General features: G+C 46.1%; 1 protein-coding gene across 10 annotated transcripts in view; it reads right to left on the bottom strand.

Moving 5' to 3' along the window:
- gphna (gephyrin a) overlaps positions 1 to 22,409 on the bottom strand; it is a 134,229-nt gene that overhangs the window by 69,699 nt on the left and 42,121 nt on the right. For 6 of the 10 annotated variants that reach the window (XM_042325270.1, XM_042325274.1, XM_042325273.1 and 3 more), the window contains exons 3-8: positions 14,589 to 14,646; positions 13,723 to 13,851; positions 10,540 to 10,701; positions 10,302 to 10,475; positions 9,183 to 9,341; positions 4,938 to 5,072 (exon numbers count right to left, since the gene is read on the bottom strand). In XM_042325270.1, the coding sequence (XP_042181204.1) occupies positions 4,938 to 5,072; positions 9,183 to 9,341; positions 10,302 to 10,475; positions 10,540 to 10,701; positions 13,723 to 13,851; positions 14,589 to 14,646 (817 nt within the window). The remainder of the gene's footprint in view (positions 1 to 4,937; positions 5,073 to 9,182; positions 9,342 to 10,301; positions 10,476 to 10,539; positions 10,702 to 13,722; positions 13,852 to 14,588; positions 14,647 to 22,409) is intronic. The other 4 variants (XM_042325272.1, XM_042325279.1, XM_042325278.1 and 1 more) reach the window with 2 other exon arrangements.

Below are 22,409 nucleotides of genomic sequence, written 5' to 3'. Positions count from 1 at the left end.
ATACAGCCTTCCCTTAGCCTTCCCATGTGGAGACAGATACAGCCTTCCCTATGGAACACCTCACCATGTGGAGACAGATACAGCCTTCCCTATGGAAAACCTCACCATGTGGAGAAGATACACCCCTCACCATGTGGAGACAGATACAGCCTTCCCTAAGGAAAACCCACCATGTGGAGACAGATACAGCCTTCCCCTATGGAAAACCTCACCATGTGGAGACAGATACAGCCTTCCCTATGGAACACCTCACCATGTGGAGACAGATACAGCCTTCCCCACCATGTGGAGACAGAAGCCTTCCCTATGGAAAACCTCACCATGTGGAGACAGATACAGCCTTCCCCTATGGAACACCTCACCATGGAGACAGATACAGCCTTCCCTATGGAAAACCTCACCATGTGGAGACAGATACAGCCTTCCCCTATGGAACACCTCACCATGTGGAGACAGATACAGCCTTCCCTATGGAACACCTCACCATGTGGAGACAGATACAGCCTTCCCCTATGGAACACCTCACCATGTGGAGACAGATACAGCCTCCCTATGGAACCACCATGTGGAGACAGATACAGCCTTCCCCTATGTGGAGACAGATACAGCCTTCCCCAATAGAACACCTCACCATGTGGAGACAGATACAGCCTTCCCCAATAGAACACCTCACCATGTGGAGACAGATACAGCCTTCCCCAATAGAACACCTCACCATGTGGAGACAGATACAGCCTTCCCCTGTAGAACACCTCACCATGTAGAGACAGACTCAACACAAGTTCAAGACGTAAAGAGAAATGGAGGTACGGAGGTATGGAATGATCACAGTGGCTGCAAAGCCACAATCCTCCAAAGAAATAGACCTAGCTGCAAAAATCACGACATGATGAGAATGGGTTTGGTGGTGAAAGACAAAGTATACCATCCAGTCTGATCTAGTCAAGTTACACCTCCTCCCACCAGTCTGATCTAGTCAAATCATACCTCCTCTCCTCCCACCAGTCTGATCTAGTCAAGTTATACCTCCTCTCCTCCCACCAGTCTGATCTAGTCAAGTTACACCTCCTCTCCTCCCACCAGTCTGATCTAGTCAAGTTACACCTCCTCTCCTCCCACCAGTCTGATCTAGTCAAGTTACACCTCCTCTCCTCCCACCAGTCTGATCTAGTCAAGTTACACCTCCTCTCCTCCCACCAGTCTGATCTAGTCAAGTTACACCTCCTCTCTCTAGTCTGATCTAGTCAAGTTACACCTACTCCCACCAGTCTGGTCTAGTCAAGTTACACCTCCTCTCCTCCCACCAGTCTGATCTAGTTAAGTTACACCTCCTCTCTCTAGTCTGATCTAGTCAAGTTACACCTACTCCCCACCAGTCTGGTCTAGTCAAGTTACACCTCATCTCCTCCCACCAGTCTGATCTAGTCAAGTTACACCTCCTCTCCTCCCACCAGTCTGATCTCGTCAAGTTATACCTCCTCTCCTCCCACCAGTCTGATCTAGTCAAGTTACACCTCCTCTCCTCCCACCAGTCTGATCTAGTCAAGTTACACCTCCTCTCCTCCCACCAGTCTGATCTAGTCAAGTTACACCTCCTCTCCTCCCACCAGTCTAATCTAGTCAAGTTATACCTCCTCTCCTCCCACCAGTCTGATCTAGTCAAGTTATACCTCCTCTCCTCCCACCAGTCTGATCTAGTCAAGTTATACCTCCTCTCCTCCCACCAGTCTGATCTAGTCAAGTTACACCTCCTCTACTCCCACCAGTCTGATCTAGTCAAGTTATACCTCCTCTCCTCCCACCAGTATGATCTAGTCAAGTTACACCTCCTCTCCTCCCACCAGTCTGATCTAGTCAAGTTACACCTCCTCTCCTCCCACCAGTCTGATCTAGTCAAGTTACACCTCCTCTCCTCCCACCAGTCTGATCTAGTCAAGTTACACCTCCTCTCCTCCCACCAGTCTAATGTAGTCAAGTTATACCTCCTCTCCTCCCACCAGTCTGATCTAGTCAAGTTATACCTCCTCTCCTCCCACCAGTCTGGTCTAGTCAAGTTATACCTCCTCTCCTCCCACCAGTCTGATCTAGTCAAGTTACACCTCCTCTCCTCCCACCAGTCTAATGTAGTCAAGTTATACCTCCTCTCCTCCCACCAGTCTGATCTAGTCAAGTTATACCTCCTCTCCTCCCACCAGTCTGATCTAGTCAAGTTATACCTCCTCTCCTCCCACCAGTCTGATCTAGTCAAGTTACACCTCCTCTCCTCCCACCAGTCTGATCTAGTCAAGTCATACCTCCTCTCCTCCCACCAGTCTGATCTAGTCAAGTTACACCTCCTCTCCTCCCACCAGTCTGATCTAGTCAAGTTATACCTCCTCTCCTCCCACCAGTCTGATCTAGTCAAGTTACACCTCCTCTCCTCCCACCAGTCTGATCTAGTCAAGTTACACCTCCTCTCTCTAGTCTGATCTAGTCAAGTTACACCTCCTCTCCTCCCACCAGTCTAATCTAGTCAAGTTATACCTCCTCTCCTCCCACCAGTCTGATCTAGTCAAGTTACACCTCCTCTCCTCCCACCAGTCTAATCTAGTCAAGTTATACCTCCTCTCCTCCCACCAGTCTAATCTAGTCAAGTTATACCTCCTCTCCTCCCACCAGTCTGATCTAGTCAAGTTACACCTCCTCTCCTCCCACCAGTCTGATCTAGTCAAGTTACACCTCCTCTCCTCCCACCAGTCTGATCTAGTCAAGTTATACCTCCTCTCCTCCCACCAGTCTGATCTAGTCAAGTTACACCTCCTCTGCTCCCACCAGTCTGATCTAGTCAAGTTATACCTCCTCTCCTCCCACCAGTCTGATCTAGTCAAGTTACCCCTCCTCCCACCAGTCTGATCTAGTCAAGTTACACCTCCTCTCCTCCCACCAGTCTAATCTAGTCAAGTTACACCTCCTCTCCTCCCACCAGTCTGATCTAGTCAAGTTACACCTCCTCTCCTCCCACCAGTCTAATCTAGTCAAGTTACACCTCCTCTCCTCTCTCCAGTCTGATCTAGTCAAGTTACACCTCCTCTCCTCCCACCAGTCTAATCTAGTCAAGTTACACCTCCTCTCCTCTCTCCAGTCTGATCTAGTCAAGTTACACCTCCTCTCCTCCCACCAGTCTGATCTTGTCACGTTACACCTCCTCCCTCCAGTCTGATCTTGTCAAGTTACACCTCCTCTCTCCAGTCTGATCTAGTCACGTTACACCTCCTCTCCTCCCACCAGTCTGATCTAGTCAAGTTACACCTCCTCTCCCCCCACCAGTCTGATCTAGTCAAGTTACACCTCCTCTCTCCAGTCTGATCTAGTCAAGTTACACCTCCTCTCTCCAGTCTGATCTAGTCAAGTTACACCTCCTCTCTCTAGTCTGATCTAGTCAAGTTACACCTCCTCTCTCTAGTCTGATCTAGTCAAGTTACACCTCCTCTCTCTAGTCTGATCTAGTCAAGTTACACCTCCTCTCTCTAGTCTGATCTAGTCAAGTTACACCTACTCCCACCAGTCTGATCTAGTCAAGTTACACCTCCTCTCCTCCCACCAGTCTGGTCTAGTCAAGTTACACCTCCTCTCCTCCCACCAGTCTGATCTAGTCAAGTTATACCTCCTCTCCTCCCACCAGTCTGATCTAGTCAAGTTACCCCTCCTCTCCTCCCACCAGTCTGATCTAGTCAAGTTACACCTCCTCTCCTCTCTCCAGTCTGATCTTGTCAAGTTACACCTCCTCTCCTCCCACCAGTCTAATCTAGTCAAGTTACACCTCCTCTCCTCTCTCCAGTCTGATCTTGTCAAGTTACACCTCCTCTCTCCAGTCTGATCTCGTCAAGTTACACCTCCTCTCTCCAGTCTGATCTAGTCACGTTACACCTCCTCTCCTCCCACCAGTCTGATCTAGTCAAGTTACACCTCCTCTCCCCCCACCAGTCTAATCTAGTCAAGTTATACCTCCTCTCCTCCCACCAGTCTGGTCTAGTCAAGTTACACCTCCTCTCCTCCCACCAGTCTGATCTCGTCAAGTTATACCTCCTCTCCTCCCACCAGTCTGGTCTAGTCAAGTTACACCTCCTCTCCTCCCACCAGTCTGATCTAGTCAAGTTACACCTCCTCTCCTCCCACCAGTCTGATCTAGTCAAGTTACACCTCCTCTCCTCCCACCAGTCTGATCTTGTCAAGTTACACCTCCTCTCCTCCCACCAGTCTGGTCTAGTCAAGTTACACCTCCTCTCCTCCCACCAGTCTGATCTTGTCAAGTTACACCTCCTCTCCTCTTTCTCCTACCACTCCCCCTCTCTGTTCGCTCAGCAACATTGTGAGGAATAGAACACAGGTAGTGTTAGGACATGAACAGCAGCACTATGTATGTCTGGTTTGTTTGTTTCCATGTTCACAGTGCAGTTTGAAACTGATATAAACAACCTGTCAATCAAAAGACTGAACGGGACACTCCAGCAGAGGTCATTCGTCCGCCCCTCTGTGTGCTGTGACCAATCACAGGACGTTTCTACAGTCAGGAAATAAAATGTTCAAATGTTAAAGTATGGGGATAGGATGGAATCGAGGTTAGGAGGAGGAGCCTGTAATTCCACCCAATTAACGGACAACATACTGGACATGATCTCAGAGTTACAGAACCAAAGGGATCCAATAAATGACCTCCCCTAAAACCATGGAGGAGAGGAGAGGGAGGGAGTCAAGAAGCAATAGGCCTCCACCTCCAAGTCTTGATGGGTCAGAGTGAGGGGGAGGCAGCAGCCAGGTGGAAGGAGGGAGGGTAGTGTTAGGATGTGAGAGGACTGGGCATGTCCGGGTGAGTGGCCGGGTGACTGGCAGGGGGAGGTGGAGGGGTAGATGGATGGGCAGTGGGGTAGGTTTAATAACAGTTAGAGGAGGTGTCTTACTTTGGGTGTGGGGCAGGAGGCAGTGGAGAGGCGCGAGGTGGCCTGGGCACGTGGCGACTCGGAGGGCGTGGTGCTCAGAGAAGTTGTGTCTCTGGGAAGAACCTGCACACCCCTAGAGATTATGCTGTCTGGGATCTATGAAGAGAGAAGTTATATCTAGTTATATCTACTACGACACACACACACAGAAAAAGAGAGCGGGTAAGCAATATCTACAACACACACAAGTAGTTATCTTATCCTCACACATTAAATGAGAGGAAAGCTGTGTGTACAAACAGCACTGTAATCTCTACTATAACACACACAGATAAAAGACACCTCGAAAGCACACACAGTTTGGTCAGTCAGTCTGGCCAGTCAGTCATCTGTTTTCTGATTGGCCAGGTAGACTTTTGTAATAACTGTAACAATATAAATACATTCTAAACCTCATTAAACACTAGTTCCAGATGCATGTTAAACCCTGTGTGTGTGTGTGTGTGTGTGTGGCTGAGAGGAGACAGACAGGCCAGGCAGGCCCAGTTTCCCCCCAGGGCTGCTGCTGTGGATGTGTGGATCTGCGACTGTGATCCGCACGGCTCATTTGAGCGGTGCTAGTGGGCCAATAGGCTTTACTGGCAGCCCAGCACTGAACCCCACTCCGGCAGGAGCAGGTGTAATGAGGTGGGGCAGGGAGGAGGTTAGATACCAGACCAGGTAGATAGTGGCTACCTTTAGCCATGACAACAGCATGGTTATGGTGCTGGGGCTTCCCCTTCTGGTGATGGATGGGCAACACAGGATGAAACATGAATACACACATAATAGGCACGCACACACGCATATACACACAGGCATATACTCACAGGCATATACACACAGGCATATACACACAGGCATATACACACAGGCATATACTCACAGGCATATACTCACAGGCATATACTCACAGGCATATAGTCACAGGCATATACTCACAGGCATATACTCACAGGCATATACTCACAGGCATATACTCACAGGCATATACTCACAGGCATATAGTCACAGGCATATAGTCACAGGCATATAGTCACAGGCATATACTCACAGGCATATACTCACAGGCATATACTCACAGGCATATACACCCAGGCATACACACACAGGCATATACTCACAGGCATATACTCACAGGCATATACTCACAGGCATATACTCACAGGCATATACTCACAGGCATATACTCACAGGCATATACACCCAGGCATACACACACAGGCATATACACCCAGGCATACACACACCCAGGCATATACACCCAGGCATACACACACCCAGGCATACACACATAATAGGCACGCACACACGCATATACACACAGGCATATACTCACAGGCATATACACACAGGCATATACACACAGGCATATACTCACAGGCATATACTCACAGGCATATACACCCAGGCATATACACACCAGGCATACACACACCCAGGCATACACACACCCAGGCATACACACACCCAGGCATACACACACCCAGGCATACACACACCCAGGCATACACACACCCAGGCATACACACACCCAGGCATACACACACACAGGCATATACACACACAGGCATATACACACACAGGCATATACACACACACAGGCATACACACCCAGGCATACACACACAGGCATACACACACAGGCATACACACACAGGCATACACACCCAGGCATATACACCCAGGCATATACACACACAGGCATACACACCCAGGCATATACACACAGGCATATACACACACAGGCATATACACACACAGGCATATACACACACACAGGCATACACACACCCAGGCATATACACACACAGGCATATACACACACACAGGCATACACACCCAGGCATACACACACAGGCATACACACACAGGCATACACACACAGCATACACACACACGCATACACACACACGCATACACACACAGGCATACACACACAGGCATATACACACAGGCATATACACCCAGGCATATACACACAGGCATACACACCCAGGCATATACACACAGGCATACACACCCAGGCATATACACCCAGGCATACACACCCAGGCATATACACCCAGGCATATACACACACAGGCATATACACCCAGGCATATACACCCAGGCATATACACCCAGGCATATACACACAGGCATATACACCCAGGCATATACACACAGGCATATACACACAGGCATATACACCCAGGCATATACACACAGGCATATACACACAGGCATATACACCCAGGCATACACACACAGGCATATACACACAGGCATATACACCCAGGCATATACACACAGGCATACACACCCAGGCATATACACACAGGCATACACACCCAGGCATATACACCCAGGCACATACACCCAGGCATATACTCACAGGCACATACACCAAGGTATATACTCACAGGTATATACTCACAGGCATATACACCAAGGTATATAGTCACAGGCATATAGTCACAGGCATATACTCACAGGCATATAGTCACAGGCATATACTCACAGGCATATAGTCACAGGCATATAGTCACAGGCATATACTTACAGGCATATAGTCACAGGCATATAGTCACAGGCATATACTTACAGGCATATAGTCACAGGCATATAGTCACAGGCATATACTTACAGGCATATAGTCACAGGCATATAGTCACAGGCATATAGTTACAGGCATATAGTCACAGGCATATAGTCACAGGCATATAGTCACAGGCATATAGTCACAGGCATATACTTACAGGCATATAGTCACAGGCATATAGTCACAGGCATATAGTCACAGGCATATAGTCACAGGCATATAGTCACAGGCATATAGTCACAGGCATATAGTCACAGGCATATACTTACAGGCATATAGTCACAGGCATATAGTCACAGGCATATAGTTACAGGCATATACTCACAGGCATATAGTCACAGGCATATACTCACAGGCATATAGTCACAGGCATATAGTCACAGGCATATACTCACAGGCATATAGTCACAGGCATATAGTCACAGGCATATAGTCACAGGCATATAGTCACAGGCATATAGTCACAGGCATATAGTCACAGGCATATAGTCACAGGCATATAGTCACAGGCATATAGTCACAGGCATATACTCACAGGCATATAGTCACAGGCATATAGTCACAGGCATATAGTCACAGGCATATAGTCACAGGCATATAGTCACAGGCATATAGTCACAGGCATATACACAGGCATATAGTCACAGGCATATAGTCACATGCATATACTCACAGGCATATACTCACAGGCATATACTCACAGGCATATAGTCACAGGCATATAGTCACAGGCATATAGTCACAGGCATATACTTACAGGCATATAGTCACAGGCATATAGTCACAGGCATATAGTCACAGGCATATAGTCACAGGCATATAGTCACAGGCATATAGTCACAGGCATATAGTCACAGGCATATAGTCACAGGCATATAGTCACAGGCATATAGTCACAGGCATATAGTCACAGGCATATAGTCACAGGCATATAGTCACAGGCATATAGTCACAGGCATATAGTCACAGGCATATAGTCACAGGCATATACTTACAGGCATATAGTCACAGGCATATAGTCACAGGCATATTCACAGGCATATAGTCACAGGCATATAGTCACAGGCATATAGTCACAGGCATATAGTCACAGGCATATAGTCACAGGCATATAGTCACAGGCATATAGTCACAGGCATATAGTCACAGGCATATAGTCACAGGCATATAGTCACAGGCATATAGTCACAGGCATATAGTCACAGGCATATAGTCACAGGCATATAGTCACAGGCATATACTCACAGGCATATACACACAGGCATATACACACAGGCATATACACACACACACACACACGACAGGTAAACACACACACTGACGTACTGATGTATCCAAATGAAGGCTCAGCACACGTGCAGTAATGCAGTGAACAGGGAGATCGGTTTCTAATGCAGCAAACACAATACATGTATTCTGAGACCTAGCTCCATTCTTCCTCTCTTATCCCTCACTCTCCATTTTCCTCTCCACCCATTCATCTTCCTCTTCATCTATCCCTCTATTTCTGCTAGATCTCCCTTCTTTTCTCTGGGTCAAATGATCATAATTCATTTTATAAAGAACTTCTGGGCTGAAATATCCATGTTGAAGTTAACTTGAGGATTCTAACATGAAACAGCAACAGGCCATTGTGTGTTTACCTTGGCAGCGATGGCGGCGGCGGTGATGTGTGAGTTGTGTCCGTGGGAGTGGGTGTGGTGGTGGTGGGCGTGGTGGTCCTCGGTGGACACCAAGCATCTGTCCTTCATCTTCTCATCATCCTCATCATCATCATCATAATCATCCTCACACTGCACACCCTTATAATAATAATAGACTTTATTAAGAAAACACCACAACTCACGATGCTGTATGTCATAACATATGGATAAAATAACCACTGTAAAAGCAGCTACAGCTATTAATTAAGATAAAAGTTAAGTACTGCTACAAACGGAGAGACTTCTGGGAGTGGAAATTATGTGATTATGGTGCAGGAAATTAAGCAGTTTTACTTCATGTATGGTCCTCCTCTCATTAGCATGTAGGGACCTCCTCTCATTAGCATGTAGGGACCTACCTCCTCTCATTAGCATGTAGGGACCTCCTCTCATTAGCATGTAGGGACCTACCTCCTCTCATTAGCATGTAGGGACCTACCTCCTCTCATTAGCATGTAGGGACCTCCTCTCATTATCTTGTAGGGACCTCCTCTCATTATCTTGTAGGGACCTCCTCTCATTATCTTGTAGGGACCTCCTCTCATTATCTTGTAGGGACCTCCTCTGAATTTCATTTAGGAACCTCCTCTCATTAAGAGTAGGGCCCTGTCATTATCAGTAGGGACCTCTCAATATAATGTAGGACCTCCTGTTAATATCATGTAGGACCTCCTCTCATTACCATGTAGGGCCCTAAATTATCATGCAGGGTCCTGTCATTATCATGTAGGGACATCCTCTCATTATCGTGTATGGGTGTCCTCTCATTATCATGAATGAGAGCATTATCATGTAGAAACATCTCATTATCCTGTAGGTTCCTCTCATCATCATGTAAGGCCCTCTCATTATCATGTAGGGTCCTCTCATTATGTAGGAATATCTCATTATCATGTAGGGTCCTCTCGTTATCATGTAGGAATATCTCATTATCCTGTAGGGTCCTCTCATCATCATGTAAGGCCCTCTCATTATCATGTGGTGTGGGATGTGTATATCACCCTCTTTTTCTTCAAAAAATAAATTCAAACGCAATGGAGGAGAGCCAAAGAGTGTCACCTTGTCCTCTGTCTGGGTGCAGGCAATGCTGTTGAGGGTGAGGGGTGGGGAGAGGGGCGGTGGGGGTGAGGGCAGGTCCTCCAGAGCCTCATGGATGTCCTTCACCTTCACAACTGCATCCCTCAGCAGGTCAATGGCGTGGGGCAGAGCTGGAAGGATGAACTGGAAACACTCCTGTAGGAAGAGAGTTAGGGGTCAGAGGTCAATGAGAGTACACACACACACACCAGATTTTTACCTGTGAGCCCTTCTTGCTGCCAGGTAGGTTGATGATGAGGGTTTTGCCTCTGATTCCACAGACAGGCCTGGAGAGCATGCCCAGAGGTGTGACCTGAAGGGAGCCCATCAGCATAGCCAGGGCCATCCCTGGAGCCTCGCGCTCTATCACCTCTTTGGTGGCCTGCAGCATCGGGAAGTAGGAAGGGACAGAGTGAAAGGAAACACTGGTTACAGTACTGAACAAATATTACATTCACCTTCAGCAGGGTCAGGGATGGGCAACAAGGTCTAAGGCCAGGGCTGAGATTACAGCCTAACTGGCAACAAGGTCTAAGGCCAGGGCTGAGATTACAGTGTGAGTGATGTTGTTGCATGTGTGTTTGTCTGACTCTCCTACCATGGCCTGCTGTAACTATACAGTGGCTTGTGAAAGTATTCACTCCTTGCACTTTTTCCTATTTTGTTGCCTTACAAGCTGGATTTAAAATAGATTTTTGGGGGGTTTGTATCATTTGATTTACACAACATGCCTACCACTTTGAAGAAGCAAAACATTTTGTATTGTGAAACAAACAAGAAATACGACTAAAAAAACAGAAAAATTGAGCATGCATAACTATTCACCCACACCAGGGTCAAAATGTTTTGCCGCAATTAGAGCTTCTTGGCGTATGTCTCTTGGGGTATGTCTCTATAATATTGGCACATCTAGCCACTGGGATTTTTGCCCATTCTTCAAGGCAAAACTGCTCCTGTAAGTTTGCTGTACACCAGGGGAACACATCCATCTTTAAGTCATACCACAGATTCTCAATTGGATTGAGGTCTGGGCTTTGACTAGGCTATTCCAAGACATTTAAATGATTCCCCTTAAACCACTAGAGTGTTGCTTTAGCAGTATGCTTAGGGGCATTGTCCTGCTGGAAGGTGAACCTCCGTCCCAGTCTCAAATATCTGGAAGACTGAAACAGGTTTCCTTCAAGAATTTCCCTGTATTTAGCGCCATCCATCATTAGTTCAATTCAGTTTCCCAGTCCCTGCCGATGAAAAACATACCCACAGCATGATGCAGCCACCACCATGCTTCACTGTGGGGATGTTGTTCTTGGGGTGATGAGAGGTGTTGGGTTTGTGCCAGACATAGCGTTTTCCTTGATGGCCAAAAAGTTCAATTTTAGTCTCACCTGACCAGAGTACCTTCTTCCATATGTTTGGGGAGTCTCCCACATGCCTTTTGGCGAATACCAAACATGTTTGCCTATTTTTTTCTGGCCACTCTTCCATAAAGCCCAGCTCTGTGGAGTGTATGGCTTAAAGTGGTCCTACCGACAGATACTCCAATCTCCGCTGTGGAGTTTGCAGCTCCTTCAGGGTTATCTTTGGTCTCTTTGTTGCCTCTCTGATTAATGCCCTCCTTGCCTGGTCTGAGGGTGGTCCACTCTTGGCAGGTTTATTGTGGTGCCATATTCTTTACATTTTTAATAATGGATTTAACAGTGCTCGGTGGGATGTTCAAAGTTTCTGATATTTTTTTTAGCACCCAACCCTGATCGGTACTTCTCCACAACTTTGTCCCTGACCTGTTTGGAGAGCTCTTTGGTCTTCATGGTGCCCCCCTGCTTAGTAGTGTTGCAAAACAGGTGCATATACACTGAGATCATGTGACAGATGACGTGACACTTAAATAAAGTACATCTGTGTGCAGTCTAACTAATCATGTGACTTCTGAAGGTAATTGGTTGCACCAGATCTTATTCAGGGGCTTCATAGCAAATGGGGTGAACACACGCACCCACCACTTCTATGTTTTTCTTTTTTAGAAATATCTAATTTTTTTAATTTTACAACACCAATTTGGACTATTTTGTTTATGTCCGTTACATGAAGTCCAAATAAAAATCAATTTAAATTACAGGTTGTAATGCAACAAAATAGGAAAACCGCCAAGGGGAATGAATTCATTTTGCAAGGCACTGTATATGTGAGTGAGTGAGATGTTAGTAAAATTCCTGAACTAAATGTTTCCATTATTATAGATTGCAGCCGGGAGCAACAAGAGGAAGTGATGTGATGTGTGGACCCAAGAAGGACAGGAAGACACAGAACATAAAGTGCAAGAAATACATTTGCACCACACACAGTAAAACTCTGTCCCTCTTGATGTGTAGACCGGTCTTAATTTGTGTTCGATGGGGCTCATTTATCATTTCCATAAAATACTGTATGTAAAATTTGTCCTTCCAATTTGTTCAGTTCAAAGCAATAAACATGAATGGAGATGAAAACCTTGTTTCGTTTATATTTGTTCAAGATAAACATGAATAGAGATGAAAACCTTGTTTCATTTATATTTGTTCAAGATAAACATGAATAGAGATGAAAACCTTGTTTCATTTATATTTGTTCAAGATAAACATGATTTATTCCACCCATGTCAAAACAACAAATAGCTGCTTTATCGATAAATGTGATCTAGCAGGTAAATGGCAAATATTAACCATGTATGCTGTCTATAATGCTTGTAATTGGTCAACATCTAAGTATTAAGCATTTCTACATAAATTGTTATGGCTGTATTGTTTTAAAAACCCAATTATGTTGTGGGTCCATCAGACCTGCATTGGGTGAATAACAAAAACATTAACACCACAAGGTTTAAGAGAAGTGACATTGTGTGCCCTTGAGATGAATGACAATTCAAACATGCACATTATTACAAAAAGAAGAAAAAGATAAGGACATATCAAAGAGAGGGGGAAGAGGGAGAGAGGGAGGGGGAGAGAGAGAGAGAAGGGGAAGAGAGAGGGGGGGAGTCAACGTCCACAGCCAGCAGTAATCTCCAGGGAGTCACAAGCGCTTTCTCCCCATCACATGCACACACTCACACACAAGCAAATGAACATGCACTCATACACATACACAGAGTCAAACATAAGATAAAACACTCTCTCAACCCTAAAATATGACACACACATTGACAACGTATGCAAAATACATCATATGGAAAATAACATAGTGGAACAAAAACATGTATTTATCCGTACAGTGAAAAACCTGACAAAACACAAGATAATCTATGGTTTGACAAACACAACTCTCACATAAACATGCACATTGACCATGTAGGTGCCAACCAACACACACATGTGCACGCATAGCTGACAGCTTACACTATATCTAGGGTCAACAGTCATCCACTCACATGGACACAAACACAAACTTTGGGGTCCCCATGTACCTCGGGCGTGACATCACGGGGGGCGAACCCTGTTCCTCCGGTGGTCAGAATCAGGTTCAGCTCCTTCTCATCACACCAGTCCACCAATGTCTCCTGAGGACAGAGTGCATAGAGACACACCATTGGCTGGCAGCAGGGTCAATCACAGAGGTGACCACTCCATTGGCTGGGAGCAGTGTCAATCAAATAGACAACAGACACAGGTTCAGCATAGAATACTAAAGCGCTGGGTGAATCTCAATTGTCTTTCCTTGATTCCTAGCATCCTCCCTTTTCACCTCCCCCTTCTCAAATTGCATTGGAGGAGAAGATCAGAGGGGACAAACCTTGGATCTTGTCCTCTAATGTGCCTGGAAAAGGAGGCAAGGAGAGAGGATGCAAGAAATCAAAGAAAGACCATTAAAATTCACCCACTGTGTGGGACAACTGTTTCCAAGACAGAAGGGTCTAACAATAACAACTGTAGGCCTTGTGAGAGAATACATGTGAGAATCCAAAATAGTGTCACCTTTGAACTATAGCCTGCGGTGGGCTCTAGGGGGCAGCATGCAGTTAGAGTAGAGATAGCGAGAGAGAGAGAGAGAGAGAGAGAGAGAGAGAGCGGAGGGATGGGGAGAGAAGATGGAGGGACTAAGAGGGAGAGAGGAAGACAGAGAGAGATCAGGAGAGTGAGAGAGAACGCAAGATGGAGAGATGTTGAGGAAGAGAGAGAGAAAGCGAGAGAGAGAGAGAGAGAGAGGGAGTAAGAGGGAGCGAGGAAGGGAGAGGGAGAGAGAGAGAGAGAGAGAGAGAGAGAGAGAGCGCAATAGAGGAGGGAGAGAGATATTTACCTTAATCTCATCAATCTCATCTGGGACTATTTTGTAGGAAGATATGACGCCTCCAAGCCTGTGGATGAGAAACAGAAAACAACAAGATCATAGTTCATAGTTCATATTCAGTCTCAACAAACTCACTAGAGACGGAAAGAGAGAGGGAGGGAAGAGGCAAACAAAACGGGGAGTGGAGAAATATGGAGCAAAAGACAGTAAGTAGAAGTGGGAGTAAAAGGAGAAGTGGTAAAACTGAGAGGAAGAAAAAAAAAGGGTTATCCTGAACTGTACTCTAAGTTATGAGCCATCTGTATGTGCAGGTCAAAGAAAATGGACTCTCCAAAACAGACATTAAAGACAAAAGCGATAAGTACTCAGTATTAGCTATTTTTAGAGAGTGATAGTGATTCACTGAGAAAATGCCATGAGACTGTTAGTTCAAGTCAAATCATGTCCACTGGCGCCTACCAGTGGAAGACGTATTTACCACAACAGGGCAAGAACGACACAGTAAAGCCCAGTATGAAGTCTTCCCCTCAGAACTATAGTCAGACAAAAATATCATTTTTCTCAGCTCTTTAAATCATAAAATTGTGAAAACCACAATACACGGAAATATTGAACACAATGAACATACAACCATCAAAACCTCATTCTAGAGGGAATTCAGTCCACTGTCAAAAGGAAATCCATCCAAAGTGGGTCACAGCATGCTAAATTGAGACATTCGAAAATGAGAATTTGTTCAACAAAACTAATCAGGATTTCCTTAATCCAGTTGTCAGAGAAACCACTTGTGTTGTGTGTGTGGATTGTGTGTTATGTGTTGGGGTGAGGTACGCAGCGACTCAGGAGCTTCTAGGGAAAGTAGACACACAAAAAGGTGGAATTCCAAGATGCAGACGTGGTTTGTTGTCCTCTCGATTACTTTTTGTATATAGTGCAATTTATTATTCAATCTCTTTTTCCATTTTAAATTAAATATACCTTCCGGTAACCCGCCTCACTCAATGTGACACGGATCCGCTATTGTTTTAGACCCTATAACCAAAACTTTCATCAGAAGGTAGCCAGATAATTAGCTAAGTTACTAGCCATTTAGTCATTGTTAGCCACTGCTAGCGGCCTTTACCCTCTGCTCAGGCACCAGCCGTTTATTTAGCCTGGATAATACCTGCCAGCCTCGGACTGTTTTTCTCTACGACAACGCCAGATTCCTGCCGACCATTGATCATCACAGCTAGCTATCTTCAACTGAGTGACCCAGCCCCGAAGCTAGCCCTGAGCCAGGCGCATCTCCCGGCTAGCAAACTAAATTCCCACAACTACAATACCTCTTTTGCTATTTGGCCAGGTCCCTTCGTCGACACGGTGCCTAGCCGTACCACCACGACTGACCCGCAGACGTAATTCCATCAGCTGTGCCCTCAACCGGCCTTTGCCGGACGACGGAGCAGACGCTTCTCCTTACCCGGGACTGCTAACTTTAAGCGCCGTGTCTCCCGGGTGCGAGCGTAGTAATGGCTACCCCGCGGCTACCCTGTTCCATCTATTGCTGTACACTGGACCCTATGATCACTTGGCTACATAGCTGATGCCTGCTGGACTGTTCATTTATCACGATACTCCACGTTGTTTACCTTTGTTTATCTGTCGGCCCTAGCCCCGAACTCAGGCCCTGTGTGTAGTTAACCGACCATCTCTGCCCATTCATCGCCATTTTACCAGTTGTTGTTGTTGTCTTAGCTGATTAGCTGTTGTTGTCTTACCCGTTGTTGTCTTAGCTAGCTCACCCAATCAACACCTGTGATTGCTTTATGCCTCGTCTTATGTCTCTCTCAGATGTCAATATGCCTTGAATACTGTTGTTTAGGATAATTAGCATTGTTTTAGTTTACTGCAGAGCCCCTAGTCCCACTGTACATGCCTTAGATACCTAATTTGTCCCACCTCCCACACATGCAGTGACCTCACCCTGAAAAACCAGCATGTCCAGAGATGCAACCTCTCTTATCATCACTCAGTGCCTGGGCTTACCTCCACTGTACCTGCACCCCACCAAACCCCTGTCTGCACATTATGCCCCGAATCTATTTTACCACGCCCAGAAATCTGCTCCTTTTATTCTCCGTCCCAAACGCACAAGACGACCAGTTTTGCTAGCCTTTAGTCGTACCCTCATCCTACTCCTCCGCTGTTCCTCAGGTGATGTGGAGGCTAACCCAGGCCCTCCGTCTCCCCAGGCACTCTCATTTGTTGACTTCTGTGATCAAAAAAGCCTTGGTTTCATGCATGTTAACATAAGAAGCCTCCTCCCTAAGTTTGTTTTACTCACTGATTTAGCACACTCCACCAACCCCGATGTCCTTGCCGTGTCTGAATCCTGGCTTAGGAAGCCCACCAAAAATTCTGAGATTTTCATACCCAACTACAACATTTTCCGTCAAGATAGAACTGCCAAAGGGGGAGGAGTTGCAATCTACTGCAGAGATAGAACTTTGCAAGCTGTCACACTTTCCAGGTCTATGCTCAAACAGTTTGAGCTTTTAAAAATGAATCTCTCCAGAAATAAGTCTCACTGTTGTCGCCTGTTATAGACCACCCTCAGCTCCCAGCTCTGCCCTGGACACCATATGTGAATTGATTGCCCCCCATCTATCTTCAGAGTTTGTTCTGTTAGGTGACCTAAACTGGGATATGCTTAAAATCCCAGCAGTCCTACAATCTAAGATAGATGCCCTCAATCTCACTCAAATTATCAAGGAACCCACCAGGTACAACCCTAAATCCGTAAACATGGGCACCCTCATAGATATTATCCTGACCAACTTGCCCTCCAAATACACCTCTGCTGTTTTCTATCAGGATCTCAGCGATCACTGCCTCATTGCTTGCATCAGCGATGGGTCCGCGGTCAAACGACCACCCCTCATCACTGTCAAACGCTCCCTAAAACACTTCTGCGAGCAGGCATTTCTAATCGACCTGGCCCAGGTTTCCTGGAAGGATATTGATCTCATCCCGTCAGTTGAGGGTGCCTGGTCGTTCTTTAAAAGTCAGTCAGGAAAGCAAAGGCTTCAAAGGGGGTGACACTCTAGACCCAAACAGACCTATATCCATTCTGCACTGCCTTTCTAAAGTCTTTGAAAGCCAAGTTAATAAACAGATCACCGACCATTTCGAACCCCACTGTACCTTCTCCGTTGTACAATCCGGTTTCCGAGCTGGTCATGGGTGCACCTCAGCCACGCTCAAGGTACTAAACGATATCATAACCACCATCGATAAAAGACAGTACTGTGCAGCAGTCTTCATCGACCTGGCCAAGGCTTTTGACTCTGTCAATCACCGTATTCTTATTGGTAGACTCAATAGCCTTGGTTTCTCAAACGACTGCCTCGCCTGGTTCACCAACTACTTCGCAGATAGAGTTCAGTGTGTAATATCGGAGGGCCTGTTGTCCGGACCTCTGGCAGTCGCTATGGGGGTACCACAGGGTTCAATTCTCGGGCCGACTCTTTTCTCTGTATATATCAACTATGTCGCTCTTGCTGTGGGTGATTCCCTGATCCACCTCTACGCAGACGACACCATTCTGGATACATCTGGCCCTTCTTTGGACAACGTGTTAACTAACCTCCATATGAGCTTTAATGCCATACAACACTCCTTCCGTGGCCTCCAACTGCTCTTAAATGCTAGCAAAACCAAATGCATGCTTTTCAACCGTTCGTTGCCCGCACCCGCCTGCTTGACCAGCAACACTACTCTGGATGGTTCTGACATAGAATACGTGGACAACTACAAATACTTATTTTCCACCATATTTTGCAAATAAATTCATTAAAAATCCTACAATGTGATTTTCTGGATTTTTTTTTCTCATTTTGTCTGTCATAGTTGAAGTGTTGAAGTGTACCTATGATGAAAATTACAGGCCTCTCTCATCTTATTAAGTGGGAGAACTTGCACAATTGGTGGCTGACTAAATACTTTTTTGCCTCACTGTAGGTGTCTGGCTAGACTGTAAACTATCCTTCCAGACTCATATCAAACATCTCCAATCCAAAACCAAATCTAGAATCGGCTTTCTATTTTGCAACAAAACCTCCTTCACTCATGTCGCCAAACTTACCCTAGTTAAACTGACTACTCTACCGATCCTAGACTTAGGCGATGTCATCTACAAAATAGCTTCCAGTACTCTACTCAGCAAACTGGATGCAGTCTATCACAGTGCCATCCGTTTTGTTACCAAAGCGCCTTATACCACCCACCACTGCAACCTGTATGCTCTAGTCAGCTGGCCCTCGCTATATATTTGTCGCCAGACCCACTGGCTCCAGGTCATCTACAAGTCTATGCTAGGTAAAGCTCCGCTTTATTACAGCTCACTGGTCACGATAATAACACCCACCCGTAGCACGTGCTTCAGCAGGTATATCTCACTGGTCATCCCCAACACCTCCTTTGGCCGCCTTTCCTTCCAGTTCTCTGCTGCCAGTGACTGGAACGAATTGCAAGAATCGCTGAAGCTGGGAAGATGGGATGGGAAGAGACTTACATTTCCCTCACTAACTTTAAACATCAGCTATCTGAGCAGCTAACCGATCGCTGCAGCTTTACATAGTCCATCTGTAAATAGCCCACGCAATCTACCTACCTCATCCCCATAGTTTTTATTTACTTTGCTGCTCTTTTGCACACCAGTATCACTACTTACACACCATCATCTGCTCATCTATCACTCCAGTGTTAACCTGCTAAATTGTCATTCCTTTGCTACTATGGCCTATTAATTGCCATACCTCCTCATGCCATTTGCACACACTGTATATAGACTTTCTTTTTTTCTATTGTGTTGACTGTATGCTTGTTTATTCCATATAACTCTGTGTTGTTGTTTCTGTCCCACTGCTTTGCTTTATCTTGGCCAGGTCGCAGTTGTAAATGTAGCTAACCTGGTTACATAAAGGTGAAATATATATACTTTTATATATACTTTTTAAATAAAATAAACACACGCACACACACTTGGAATGACCCTTTCAGCAGTAGTAAAGTGGTGTTAAAAGAGAAGGTGGTATCATCTCATCGGTTTGTCTATAACAGCAGTGATGCTTGTCGAAATGCCCTCCTGATTTGATTGAGGGAATGTTACTCCCAAAACTCCAGATTATTCTGGCCTAAGGAGATAGAGAAGGAGGAGGCCATTCGGAACAGCTGGAGAGAAGTAACGACAGAAGTTGGGAAGAGGGGGAGAAAGAGGGAGGGACAGAAAGAGATGGGTGTTTTTTATATTTACATACAGTTGAGCGGTGTGTGTGTGTGTGTGTGTGTTAACCGCTGTTCCTGTCTACAGCTGCTGAGTCCCAGCTGTGCAGATCTGCTCTGTTCTGGGACAGCTACATTAATAAATTCAATCTACTATGCACTCTCTCTCCCTCTCTCCTCTTCCTCCTCTCCCTCCCTCCCTCCCTCTCTCTTTGCCTCCGTCCCTCTCCGGCCTCCCTCCCTCTCCGCCTCTGTCTCTCCTCCTCTATCTCATTAACTACTCTGTCAGGCCAGCTAAAAGCTACACTTGAACAAGTCTCTCAAGTGTGCAGACGTACAGATACATTAACTACCCTTTCTATCTCCCCATTGCTCTGTAATTGTCCCTCTTCATCCATCTCTTTATCTCCGTCCCTTGTGATGGACTCTAACCCATCAGTGTCCGGAGCGGAGAACAGGTATCTAGCTTCAAGTCATTCATGTGAAGGAGACGTAAAAGTCATTAGTGTGAGCGTGGTTGATCCCCCATCTATTCTCATCTGCTCTCATTAGCGAGAGAGAGAGAGGGGTGAGGAGAGAGAGACAGAGAGGGGGAGAGAGAGATGTTGCCAGGACCCTGTTAGTGAGTGAAACAGGTTTAAAGGGTGATGTATCAAGAGCCCATCCTCTCTCCCTCCCTCCCTCCAATCCTATTTCTGTCTATCCCTCCCTACAGTCATTAGCGACTCAGAGCATCCTGTCCCTTGATCACAGCACCGCCACACACGGTCACTCACTGTCACTCACACTACACTGACACTAACACACACAGACACACTACATACGCATTATTTTTTTGGTGCAATTAATTTTAACTTTCTGACTGCATTGTTGGGAAAGGGCTCGTAAGTAAGCATTTCATGGTAAAGTGTAATGTAATTTAAGTTAAATTTTTATTTTTACCTTTATTTAACTAGGCAAGTCAGTTAAGAACTTAAGAACAAATTCTTCAATGACGGCCTAGTTAAATAAAGGTAGAACAACAGATGTGTACCTTGTCAGCTCAGGGGTTTGAACTTGCAAACTTCCGGTTACTAGTCCAACGCTCTAACCACTAGCCTACCCTGCCACTACTTTTTGCAGGGACATGCTGTGTGTGGGTAGTGTTTGTCTCTATGTGTGTGTGTGCGTATCTGTGTGTGTGCTTGTGTGTGTATCCAAGTTTATGAGTGTCAGGTGTTGGTACAGTGGATGGATCCTAGTGTACAGCCCCAGACTGTGTATGTGTGTAGTAGTCAGGTGTTGGTACAGTGGATGGATCCTAGTGTACAGCCCCAGACTGTGTATGTGTGTAGTAGTCAGGTGTTGGTAGTGGATGGATCCTAGTGTACAGCCCCAGACTGTGTATGTGTGTAGTAGTCAGGTGTTGGTACAGTGGATGGATCCTAGTGTACAGCCCCAGACTGTGTATGTGTGTAGTAGTCAGGTGTTGGTACAGTGGATGGATCCTAGTGTACAGCCCCAGACTGTGTATGTGTGTAGTAGTCAGGTGTTGGTACAGTGGATGGATCCTAGTGTACAGCCCCAGACTGTGTATGTGTGTAGTAGTCAGGTGTTGGTACAGTGGATGGATCCTAGTGTACAGCCCCAGACTGTGTATGTGTGTAGTAGTCAGGTGTTGGTACAGTGGATGGATCCTAGTGTACAGCCCTAGACTGTGTATGTGTGTAGTAGTCAGGTGTTGGTACAGTGGATGGATCCTAGTGTACAGCCCCAGACTGTGTATGTGTGTAGTAGTCAGGTGTTGGTACAGTGGATGGATCCTAGTGTACAGCCCCAGACTGTGTATGTGTGTAGTAGTCAGGTGTTGGTACTCAATGGTCCACAACACACACAGGTGCCTCAACGGTCCACAACACCAGGACACACACACACACACACGGTGCCTCAAAAGGTCCACAACACGATACTGCCCTCGTGATATCAATTGTGGCACCAGAATAATTGGACCGAGATTATTCGATTATTTAAATGGCACGTTACACACTGGTACCTGACCCTTAACTCTGTGAGGATAGAGGGAGGGAGGTTGACATGGCTGGATGGAGGGTGAGAGAGAGAGAGATGCAGAAGGAAGGAGGGAGAGGGATGAGGAAGAGAGAGAGAGACAAGATGAGAGACAAGACCCCCCTATCCACATCGACGGGACCACAGTGGAGAAGGTGGAAAGCTTCAAGTTCCTCTGAGTACACATCACTGACAATCTGAAATGGTCCACCCACACAGACCTCGGGAGGCTAAAGAAATTTGGCTTGGCACATAAAACCCTCAAACTTTTATAGATGTACAATTGAGAGCATCTTGTCGGGCTGTATCAACACCTAGGACAGCAACTGCACAGGCCACAACCGCAGGGCTCTCCAGAGGGTGGTGTGGTCTGCACAACGCCTCACAGGGGGCAAACTACCTGCCATCCAGGACACCTACAGCTTCCGATGTCACAGGAACGACAAACAGATCATCAAGGACAACAACCACCGGAGCCACTGCCTGTTCACCCTGCTATCATCCAGAAAGCAAGGTCAG

The sequence above is a fragment of the Oncorhynchus tshawytscha genome, linkage group LG08, assembly GCF_018296145.1.
Source record: "Oncorhynchus tshawytscha isolate Ot180627B linkage group LG08, Otsh_v2.0, whole genome shotgun sequence".
NCBI lineage: Eukaryota > Metazoa > Chordata > Actinopteri > Salmoniformes > Salmonidae > Oncorhynchus > Oncorhynchus tshawytscha.
Note: the sequence above shows the minus strand (reverse complement) of the source record. Positions and strands in the feature narration are given on the sequence as shown.